Raw genomic sequence first — 12,338 nt, 5'->3', positions numbered from 1 at the left:
CCCATCATGATCCTGTTATCAGGTCTGGTTCTGAGAGATGATCTTGAGAGAACCAGGGTTCACCGAGTGTCCAGGTGATTTAGATTTTTGATTAGTCTAGTTTTAGGTGTTAACTATGTCTTGGTTTAGTAGTAGACCAGGTTATAGGTTATAGGTGTTAATCCAGACCAGGTTATAGGTTATAGCTCTTCATCCAGACCAGGTTTTATGTTATAGGTGTTAATCCAGACCAGGTTATAGGTTATAGGTGTTAATCCAGACCAGGTTATAGGTTATAGGTGTTAATCCAGACCAGGTTATAGGTTATAGGTGTTAATCCAGACCAGGTTTTGAGGTAGGTGTTAATCCGACCAGGTATAGGTTATAGGTGTTAATCCAGACCAGGTTATAGGTTATAGGTGTTAATCCAGACCAGGTTATAGGTTATAGGTGTTAATCCAGACCAGGTTATAGGTTATAGGTGTTAATCCAGACCAGGTTATAGGTTATAGGTGTTAATCCAGACCAGGTTATAGGTTATAGGTGTTAATCCAGACCAGGTTATAGGTTATAGCTCTTAATCCAGACCAGGTTTTAGGTTCTATATGTTAATTCAGACCAGGTTCTAGTGGGTGTTAGTCCAGACCAGGTTTTAGGTTCTAAGTGTTATAACAGAACAGGTTTAAGGTTTTATGTGTCAGAACAGAACAGGTTTTAGGTTCTAAGTGTTATTCCAGACCAGGTTTTAGGTTCTCGCTGTTAGTCCAGACCAATTTCTGGGTTCTAGGTGTTAGTCCAGACCAGGCTTTAGGTTCCAGGTGTTATAACAGACCAGGTTTTAGGTTCTAAGTGTTAGTCCAGACCAGGCTTTAGGTTCTAGGTGTTAAAACAGACCAGGTTTTAGGTTCTAAGTGTTAGTCCAGACCAGGTTTTAGGTTCCAGGTGTTAGTCCAGACCTAGCAGTTTTCCAGGACTCACCCCTTCCTGCCCCTTCCCTGGGGTGAGGGGGGCATGTCCAGGAGGGCGGGGCATCTCTGTCCTGACCAATAGCTTCTCTCCCTCAGAGAGAAACACAACACACTACCACACAGCCCAGAAAACCCTTCTATCTAATAACAAATCCACATGATACACTACAACACAGAAAACAGTTTAAATGACAACCGCGTAATGTAATATGATTGTGTTTCCTATACAATGGGTTGGAATTGGAATTTCCAATTGGAATTAGAATTGATGGGACAAAATACTAAGTTGTGATGAATAGACTAGTTGAGGCTTACCAGCTGCAGAGTGACAGAGCCGACAGCCAATGGCAGGGGATGTGTGTAGAGGGCGGCCAGCAGTTCTCGCATCTCATTGGTCTGTTGAGAAGCAAGCGATACTCATGGAACACTAATGAAATACTTTTGAAATACTAATGAAATACTTATGAAATACTTTTGAAATACTAATGAAATACTTATGAAATACTAATTAAATTGACTTGACAAATAAAAGCCAGGAAAATGTGTGAAGGAACTTGACTGTAAAGAACTGTAGACACAATACAGTCCAGTATAAAGCAGGGGTGTCAAACTCATCCCATGAAAACAATTAAGATGTTTTATTGTCACACACCAGGTAGGTGCAGTGACATGTTTTACAGGCTCCGTAATAGTAGTGCAGCGCCCCTGGAGAAAATTAGGGTTAAGTGCCTTATTCAAGGCCACATCGACAGATTTTTCACCTTGTCGGCCTGGGGATTTGAACCAGCAACCTTTCGGTTACTGGCCCAACTCTCTTCAGACAGTGACGTTCATTTATCAATCAAGTACGAGGGGGGGAGGGGATGAAACCCACAGACACTCAGCCAGGTTATTGAGAGACCCACCTGACCCTTGGTCAGATAGTCAGCCAGGTTATTAAGAGACTGACCTGTCCCTTGGTCAGATAGTCAGCCAGGTTATTAAGAGACTCATCTGTCCCTTGGTCAGATAGTCAGCCAGGTTATTAAGAGACTCACCTGTCCCTTGGTCAGATAGTCAGCCAGGTTATTAAGAGACTCACCTGTCCCTTGGTCAGATAGTCAGCCAGGTTATTCAGAAGTTTGTAAAACACCTCAAACCAAGGTAGGTAGCTACAACACACAATTACACATATTATGACAGTAGTATATGGTTAATGTTGTCACTAAATACAGTAATGAACACACAAACACACACAAACACACACACACACACACACACACGTGTACACACACACACACACACACACACACACACACACACACACACACACACACTCTCTCTCTCTTACCTAAGCATACAGAGGCAGGTGTGTGAGCTGCTGGTGAGGCGACAGAAGCCGAAGCGTTGGCATCCCTCCAAGTCAGTCAACACAAAGGTGAAGTGTTGCACTGCTACCACATCTCTCACTCTGATGGAGGAGGAGGAGGAGGAGGAGGAAGACAAAGGAGGAGGAGAAGAAGGAGGGAGGAGTAGGGAGGGGGGAGGGAGGAGGAAGGAGGAGGGAGGTGGGAGGAGGAGGGTGAGGAGGAGGGAGTAGGGAGGGGGAGGAGGAGGAGGAGTAGGAGGGAGAGGAGGAGGAGGGAGGAGGAGGAGAAGAAAGAGGGAGTAGGGAGGGGGAGGAGGAGGAGGAGGAGGGAGGAGGAGGGAGAGGAGGAGGAGGAGGGAGGAGGAGGGAGGAGGAGGGGGAGGAGGTAGGAGGAGGAGGGGGAGGAGGATGAGGATGGAGGAAGGAGGAGGGAGGAGGAGGAGGGAAGGGTGGATGAAGTGAGGAAGAAAAGGATGAACAGAGGGAGGGAGGGAGAGAGAGAAGGGAGGGGGAGGAGGAGGGATGGATGGATGGATGGAGGGGAAAGGGAGGGAGGGAATAAGGACAGATGAAAATCGCTCTCTCTCTATGTGTCCATAATCTCTCTCTCTCTCTATGTGTCCATAATCTCTCTCTCTCCATGTGTCCATAATCTCTCTCTCTCTCTATGTGTCCATAATCTCTCTCTCTCCATGTGTCCATAATCTCTCTCTCTCCATGTGTCCATAATCTCTCTCTCTATGTCTCCATAATCTCTCTCTCTCTGTTTGTTCATAATCTCTCTCTCTGTGTCCATAATCGCTCTCTGTCTCCATAATCTCTCTCTCTGTATGTTCATAATCTCTCTCTCTCTCTGTGTGTTCATAATCTCTCTCTCTCTCTCTCTCTCTCTCTCTCTCTCTCTCTCTCTCTCTCTCTATGTCTCCATAATCTCTCTCTCTCTGTATGTTCATAATCTCTCTCTCTCTGTATGTTCATAATCTCTCTGTATGTTCATAATCTCTTGCCACAGTAAGAACATATTACCATTTACCTCTCTATGTCATAGGGAAAGCAGAACCTTGGTAGGGTCTGGCGGGATTCCTGGACACACACACACACACACACACACACACACACACACACACACACACACACACACACACACACACACACACACACACACACACAGCCAAACAAACACGCATTATGAACCTACAAAATATTTGAAATGTATATGAAGTTAGACACGGAGGAATCTGTACTGCATCTGTATGCACAGGTACCTGTGTGTGTGTGTGTTTGTTTGTGTGTGTGTGTGTGTGTGTGTGTGTGTGTGTGTGTGTGTGTGTGTGTGTGTGTGTGTGTGTGTGTGTGTGTGTGTGTGTGTGTGTGGAAGACTGGTGTCTCTACCTCATCACTGAAGTCTTCAGGAAACTGAAACAACACATCAGGATCTACACAGGACAAAATGAGAGACAGGATGAATACACACACACACACACACACACACACACACACACACACACACACACACACACACACACACACACACACGTACAACTACAAACACCAAACTCATGTCATGTTTTTATTGAAGAACACGGTCCACCACACCCCCTCACTTTCAGTTTGACTAATGTCCTATCTGCTGAGGTCCTGTTCTATTGGTGGTCCTCTCTGTCTGTCTGTCTGTCTGTCTGTCTGTCTGTCTGTCTGTCTGTCTGTCTGTCTGTCTGTCTGTCTGTCTGTCTGTCTGTCTGTCTGTCTGTCTGTCTGTCTGTCTGTCTGTCTGTCTGTCTGTCTGTCTGTCTGTCTGTCTGTCTGTCTGTCTGTCTGTCTGTCTGTTTCTCCTGTCTGTCTGTCTGTCTGTCTGTCTGTCTGTCTGTCTGTCTGTCTGTCTGTCTGTCTGTCTGTCTGTCTGTCTGTCTGTCGCTGGGTATGTCGGTCTCAGCCCATATCCATGGTAACCAGGCAGGCTGCTGTGGTTTTCTGGGCGGGTCACATGACAGGAAGTTTGTGAGATTCTTACCTACACCAGAAATGAGTGTGTGTGTGTGTGTGTACAGTTGAAGTCGGAAGTTTACATACCCTTAGGTTGGAATCATTAAAACTTGTTTTTCAACCACTCCACAAATTTCTTGTTAACAAACTATAGTTTTGGCAAGTCGGTTAGGACATCTAATTTTTCCAACAATTGTTTACAGACAGATTATTTCACTTATAATTCACTGTATCACAATTCCAGTGGGTCAGAAGTTTACATACACTAAGTTGACTGTCCCTTTAAACAGCTTGGAAAATTACAGAAAATTATGTCATGGCTTTAGAAGCTTCTGATTGGAGGTGTACCTGTGGATGTATTTCAAGGCATATCTTCAAACTCAAAGCAATTTTCAAACGCCTGAAGGTACCACGTTCATCTGTGCAAACAATAGTACGCAAGTATAAACACCATGGGACCACACAGCCATCATATCGCTCAGGAAGGAGACACATTCTGTCTCCTAGAGATTTTGGTGCGAAAAGTGCAAATCAATCCCAGAACAACAGCAAAGGACCTTGTGAAGATGCTGGAGGAAACAGGCACAAAAGTTTCTATATCCACAGTAAAACGAGTCCTATATTGACATAACCTGAAAGCCCGCTCAGCAAGGAAGAAGCCACTGCTCCAAAACCGCCATAAAAAAAAGCCAGAGTACGGTTTGCAACTGCACATGGGGACGAAGATTGTATTTTTTGGAGAAATGTCTTCTGGTCTGATGAAACAAAAATAGAACTGTTTGGCCATAATGACCATCGTTATGTTTGGAGGAAAAAGGGGGAGGCTTGCAAGCCAAAGAACACCATCCCAACCGTGAAGCACGGGGGTGGCAGCATCATGTTGTGGGGGTGCTTTGCTGCAGGAGGGACTGGTGCACTTCACAAAATAGATGACATCATGAGGGAGGAAAATTATGTGGATATATTGAAACAATATCTCAAGACATCAGTCAGGAAGTTAAAGCTTGATCGCAAATGGGTCTTCCAAATGAACAATGACCCCAAGCATACTTCCAAAGTTGTGGCAAAACGGCTTAAGGACAACAAATTCAAGGTATTGGAGTGGCCATCACAAAGCCCTGACCTCAGTCCTATAGAAAATGTGTGGGCAGAACTGAAAAAGCTTGTGCGAGCAAGGAGGCCTACAAACCTGACTCAGTTACACCAGCTCTGTCAGGAGGAATGGGCCAAAATTCACCCAACTTATTGTGGGATTCTTAAAATAACATTCTTAAAATAAAGTGGTGATCCTAACTGACCTAAAACAGGGAATTTTTACCAGGATTAATTGTCAGGAATTGTAAAAAATGTAGTTTAAATGTATTTGGCTAAGGTGTATGTAAACTTCCGACTTCAACTATGTGTGTGTGTGTGTGTGTGTGTGTGTGTGTGTGTGTGTGTGTGTGTGTGTGTGTGTGTGTGTGTGTGTGTGTGTGTGTGTGTGTGTGTGTGTGTGTGTGTGTGTGTGTGTGTGTGTCTAAAACCTCACCTTTGTCTCTTGCGATTGGACAAGATGCTTCAAAGAACCAGTAGAAGGTCCTGTCAGGGTTTTCTCTGAAGACAGAAACACACAACAACACCATGACATTAACAGTAGTGATAGAGTAGTGTTTCCCAAACCACTCCTCCAGTACTTTCCTCCTGTACCTCTCCTCCAGTACTTCTCCTCCAGCACTTCTCCTCCGGTACCTGTCCTCCGGTACCTGTCCTCCAGTACCTCTCCTCCAGTACCTCTCCTCCAGTACATCTCCTCCAGTACATCTCCTCCAGTACTCCACAACTAACACAGCCTATTTAACTAATGAGGGGCTTGATCAGTTCTAGTTATGGAATACATCAAGGAAGTGGACTGGCTGGGGCGACTGGAGGAGAGGTTGGGGGAATCACTGTGATAATGGAGGAGAGGCTGGGGGAATCACTGTGATACTGGAGGAGAGGTTGGGGGAATCACTGTGATAATAGAGGAGAGGTTGGGGGAATCACTGTGATACTGGAGGAGAGGCTGGGGGAATCACTGTGATACTGGAGGAGAGGTTGGGGGAATCACTGTGATACTGGAGGAGAGGTTGGGGGAATCACTGTGATACTGGAGGAGAGGTTGGGGGAATCACTGTGATACTGGAGGAGAGGTTGGGGGAATCACGGTGATACTGGAGGAGAGGCCAGGGGAATCACTGTGATAATGGAGTAGAGGCCAGGGGAATCACTGTGATACTGGAGGAGAGGTTGGGGGAATCACTGTGATACTGGAGGAGAGGCTGGGGGAATCACTGTGATAATGGAGGAGAGGCCAGAGGGAATCACTGTGATAATGGAGGAGAGGTTGGGGGAATCACTGTGATACTGGAGGAGAGGTTGGGGAATCACTGTGATACAGGAGGAGAGGTTGGGAGAATCACTGTGATAATGGAGGAGGGGTTGGAGGAATCACTGTGATAATGGAGGAGGGGTTGGAGGAATCACTGTGATACTGGAGGAGAGGTTGGGGGAATCACTGTGATACTAGAGGAGAGGTTGGGGAATCACTGTGATAATAGGGGAGAGGTTGGGGGAATCACTGTGATACTGGAGGAGAGGTTGGGGAATCACTGTGATACAGGAGGAGAGGTTGGGGGAATCACTGTGATACTGGAGGAGAGGTTGGGGGAATCACTGTGATACTAGAGGAGAGGTTGGGGAATCACTGTGATAATGGAGGAGAGGTTGGGGGAATCACTGTGATAATAGAGGAGAGGTTGGGGGAATCACTGTGATAACAGAGGAGAGGTTGGGGGAATCACTGTGATACTAGAGGAGAGGTAGGGGAATCACTGTGATAATAGGGGAGAGGTTGGGGGAATCACTGTGATACTGGAGGAGAGGTTGGGGAATCACTGTGGTACTGAAGGAGCGGTTGGAGGAATCACTGTGATACTGGAGGAGAGGTTGGGGGAATCACTGTGATAACAGAGGAGAGGTTGGGGAATCACTGTGATAATGGAGGAGAGGTTGGGGGAATCACTGTGATAATAGAGGAGAGGTTGGGGGAATCACTGTGATAATGGGGGAGAGGTTGGGGGAATCACTGTGATAACAGAGGAGAGGTTGGGGGAATCACTGTGATAATGGAGGAGAGGTTGGGGAATCACTGTGATAATGGAGGAGAGGTTGGGGGAATCACTTTGATACTGGAGGAGAGGCTGGGGGAATCACTGTGATACTGGAGGAGAGGTTGGGGGAATCACTGTGATAATAGAGGAGAGGTAGGGGAATCACTGTGATACTGGAGGAGAGGTTGGGGAATCACTGTGATAATAGGGGAGAGGTTGGGGAATCACTGTGATAACGGAGGAGAGGTTTGGGGAATCACTGTGATAATAGGGGAGAGGTTGGGGGAATCACTGTGATACCGGAGGAGAGGCTGGGGGAATCACTGTGATACTGGAGGAGAGGCTGGGGGAATCACTGTGATAATGGAGGAGAGGTTGGGGGAATCACTGTGATACTAGAGGAGAGGTTGGGGAATCACTGTGATAATGGAGGAGAGGTTGGGGGAATCACTGTGATACTGGAGGAGAGGTTGGGGGAATCACTGTGATAACAGAGGAGAGGTTGGGGGAATCACTGTGATACTAGAGGAGAGGTAGGGGAATCACTGTGATAATAGGGGAGAGGTTGGGGAATCACTGTGATAATGGAGGAGAGGTTGGGGGAATCACTGTGATACTGGAGGAGAGGTTGGGGGAATCACTGTGATAATGGAGGAGAGGCTGGGGGAATCACTGTGATAATAGAGGAGAGGTTTGGGGAATCACTGTGATAATGGAGGAGAGGTTGGGGAATCACTGTGATAATGGAGGAGAGGTTGGGGGAATCACTTTGATACTGGAGGAGAGGCTGGGGGAATCACTGTGATAATGGAGGAGAGGCTGGGGGAATCACTGTGATACTGAAGGAGCAGTTGGAGGAATCACTGTGATACTGGAGGAGAGGTTGGGTGAATCACTGTGATACAGGAGGAGAGGTTGGGGGAATCACTGTGATACCGGAGGAGAGGCTGGGGGAATCACTGTGATACTGAAGGAGCAGTTGGAGGAATCACTGTGATACTGGAGGAGAGGTTGGGTGAATCACTGTGATACAGGAGGAGAGGTTGGGGGAATCACTGTGATACTGGAGGAGAGGTTGGGGGAATCACTGTGATAATAGAGGAGAGGTTGGGGGAATCACTGTGATACTGGAGGAGAGGTTGGGGGAATCACTGTGATACTGGAGGAGAGGCTGGGGAAATCACTGTGATAATAGAGTAGAGGTTGGGGGAATCACTGTGATACTGGAGGAGAGGCTGGGGAAATCACTGTGATAATAGAGGAGAGGTTGGGTGAATCACTGTGATACTGGAGGAGAGGTTGGGGGAATCACTGTGATACTGGAGGAGAGGCTGGGGGAATCACTGTGTTAAAGGATACGCTGTTTACAGCCATATGGTTCTAGTATACTGACATATTACTTTATATGACCTCATAATCGTCTTAGCCTATCACAGCTCTAAGGCCTGTATTCATGAAGTATATCAGAGTAAGAGTGCTGCTCTACAATTCGTTTTTGCCTTTTAGATCATAATGAATAAGAGGGGGGACCTGATCCCAGATCAGCCCTCCTATGCTGAGACACTTTATGAATACGGAACCAGGATTCCTTCACAGTGTCTCTAATTTCTGTCTCTCTCTCTCTCGCTCTCTCTCTCTGTCTCTCTCTCTCGGTCTCTCTCTGTCTCTCTGTCTCTCTCTCTCTCTCCCTCTCCCTCTCAGAACACATCACAGTATGAACAAGAGCAGCACACATTACAGTAGGAACAAGATCAGAACACATTACAGTAGGAACAAGATCAGAACACATTACAGTAGGAACAAGATCAGAACACATTACAGTAGGAACAAGAGCACCACACATTACAGTAGGAACAAGATCAGAACACATTACAGTAGGAACAAGAGCACCACACATTACAGTAGGAACAAGATCAGAACACATTACAGTAGGAACAAGAGCAGAACACATTACAGTAGGAACAAGAGCAGAACACATTACAGTAGGAACAAGAGCAGCACACATTACAGTAGGAACAAGATCAGAACACATTACAGTAGGAACAAGAGCACCACACATTACAGTAGGAACAAGATCAGAACACATTACAGTAGGAACAAGAGCAGAACACATTACAGTAGGAACAAGAGCAGAACACATTACAGTAGGAACAAGATCAGAACACATTACAGTAGGAACAAGAGCAGAACACATTACAGTAGGAACAAGAGCACCACACATTACAGTAGGAACAAGAGCAGAACACATTACAGTAGGAACAAGAGCAGAACACATTACAGTAGGAACAAGATCAGAACACATTACAGTAGGAACAAGAGCACCACACATTACAGTAGGAACAAGAGCACCACACATTACAGTATGAACAAGAGCACCACACATTACAGTAGGAACAAGATCAGAACACATTACAGTAGGAAGATTAGAACACATCACAGTAGGAACAAGATCAGAACACATTACAGTAGGAACAAGAGCAGAACACATTACAGTAGGAACAAGATCAGAACACATTACAGTATGAACAAGAGCACCACACATTACAGTAGGAATAAGATCAGAACACATTACAGTAGGAAGATTAGAACACATCACAGTAGGAACAAGATCAGAACACATTACAGTATGAACAAGAGCACCACACATTACAGTAGGAATAAGATCAGAACACATTACAGTAGGAAGATTAGAACACATCACAGTAGGAACAAGATCAGAACACATTACAGTAGGATCAAGATCAAAACACATTACAGTAGGAACAAGAGCAGAACACATTACAGTAGGAACAAGAGCAGAACACATTACAGTAGGAACAAGAGCTCAACACATTACAGTAGGACGAAGAGCAGCACACATTACAGTAGGAACAAGATCAGAACACATTACAGTAGGAACAAGAGCACCACACATTACAGTAGGAACAAGAGCACCACACATTACAGTAGGAACAAGATCAGAACACATTACAGTAGGAACAAGATCAGAACACATTACAGTAGGAACAAGAGCAGAACACATTACAGTAGGATCAAGATCAGAACACATTACAGTAGGAACAAGAGCAGAACACATTACAGTAGGAACAAGAGCAGCACACATTACACTAGGAACAAGAGCAGAACACATTACAGTAGGAACAAGAGCAAAACACATTACAGTAGGAACAAGATCAGAACACATTACAGTAGGAACAAGAGCACCACACATTACAGTAGGAACAAGAGCAGAACACATTACAGTAGGAACAAGAGCAGAACACATTACAGTAGGAACAAGAGCAGCACACATTACAGTAGGAACAAGATCAGAACACATTACAGTAGGAACAAGAGCACCACACATTACAGTAGGAACAAGAGCACCACACATTACAGTATGAACAAGAGCACCACACATTACAGTAGGAACAAGATCAGAACACATTACAGTAGGAAGATTAGAACACATCACAGTAGGAACAAGATCAGAACACATTACAGTATGAACAAGAGCTCAACACATTACAGTAGGAATAAGATCAGAACACATTACAGTAGGAACAAGAGCAGAACACATTACAGTAGGAACAAGATCAGAACACATTACAGTAGGAAGATTAGAACACATCACAGTAGGAACAAGATCAGAACACATTACAGTATGAACAAGAGCTCAACACATTACAGTAGGAACAAGATCAGAACACATTACAGTAGGAACAAGAGCAGAACACATTACAGTAGGATCAAGATCAGAACACATTACAGTAGGAACAAGAGCAGAACACATTACAGTAGGAACAAGAGCAGCACACATTACAGTAGGAACAAGAGCAGAACACATTACAGTAGGAACAAGAGCAGCACACATTACAGTAGGAACAAGATCAAAACACATTACAGTAGGAACAAGAGCAGAACACATTACAGTAGGAACAAGATCAGAACACATTACAGTATGAACAAGAGCACCACACATTACAGTAGGAACAAGATCAGAACACATTACAGTAGGAAGATTAGAACACATCACAGTAGGAACAAGATCAGAACACATTACAGTATGAACAAGAGCTCAACACATTACAGTAGGAACAAGAGCAGCACACATTACAGTAGGAACAAGATCAGAACACATTACAGTAGGAACAAGAGCACCACACATTACAGTAGGAACAAGAGCACCACACATTACAGTAGGAACAAGATCAGAACACATTACAGTAGGAACAAGATCAGAACACATTACAGTAGGAACAAGATCAGAACACATTACAGTAGGAACAAGATCAGAACACATTACAGTAGGAACAAGAGCACCACACATTACAGTAGGAACAAGAGCAGAACACATTACAGTAGGATCAAGATCAGAACACATTACAGTAGGAACAAGAGCAGAACACATTACAGTAGGAACAAGAGCAGCACACATTACAGTAGGAACAAGATCAGAACACATTACAGTAGGAACAAGAGCACCACACATTACAGTAGGAACAAGAGCACCAGACATTACAGTATGAAGAAGAGCACCACACATTACAGTAGGAACAAGATCAGAACACATTACAGTAGGAAGATTAGAACACATCACAGTAGGAACAAGAGCACCACACATTACAGTAGGAACAAGAGCAGAACACATTACAGTATGAAGATTAGAACACATCACAGTAGGACGAAGAGCACCACACATTACAGTATGAAGAAGAGCACCACACATTACAGTAGGAACAAGATCAAAACACATTACAGTAGGATCAAGATCAAAACACATCACAGTAGGAACAAGATCAGAACACATCACAGTCGGAACAAGAGCAGAACACATTACAGTAGGAACAAGAGCAGCACACATTACAGTAGGAACAAGATCAAAACACATTACAGTAGGAACAAGAGCAGCACACATTACAGTAGGAACAAGAGCAGAACACATTACAGTAG

General features: G+C 44.8%; 1 protein-coding gene across 3 annotated transcripts in view; it reads right to left on the bottom strand.

The window, feature by feature from the left end:
• LOC106564264 (DENN domain-containing protein 1B) overlaps window positions 1-12,338 on the bottom strand; it is a 33,142-nt gene that overhangs the window by 18,853 nt on the left and 1,951 nt on the right. For 2 of the 3 annotated variants that reach the window (XM_045690778.1, XM_045690776.1), the window contains exons 2-8: window positions 5,807-5,871; window positions 3,688-3,731; window positions 3,329-3,378; window positions 2,278-2,397; window positions 2,029-2,098; window positions 1,263-1,343; window positions 958-1,038 (exon numbers count right to left, since the gene is read on the bottom strand). In XM_045690778.1, the coding sequence (XP_045546734.1) occupies window positions 958-1,038; window positions 1,263-1,343; window positions 2,029-2,098; window positions 2,278-2,397; window positions 3,329-3,378; window positions 3,688-3,731; window positions 5,807-5,871 (511 nt within the window). The remainder of the gene's footprint in view (window positions 1-957; window positions 1,039-1,262; window positions 1,344-2,028; window positions 2,099-2,277; window positions 2,398-3,328; window positions 3,379-3,687; window positions 3,732-5,806; window positions 5,872-12,338) is intronic. The other variant, XM_045690777.1, reaches the window with a different exon arrangement.

The sequence above is a fragment of the Salmo salar genome, chromosome ssa12 (assembly GCF_905237065.1).
Source record: "Salmo salar chromosome ssa12, Ssal_v3.1, whole genome shotgun sequence".
Taxonomy (NCBI): Eukaryota; Metazoa; Chordata; class Actinopteri; order Salmoniformes; family Salmonidae; genus Salmo; species Salmo salar.
This window is presented reverse-complemented; position numbering and strand designations above follow the sequence as displayed.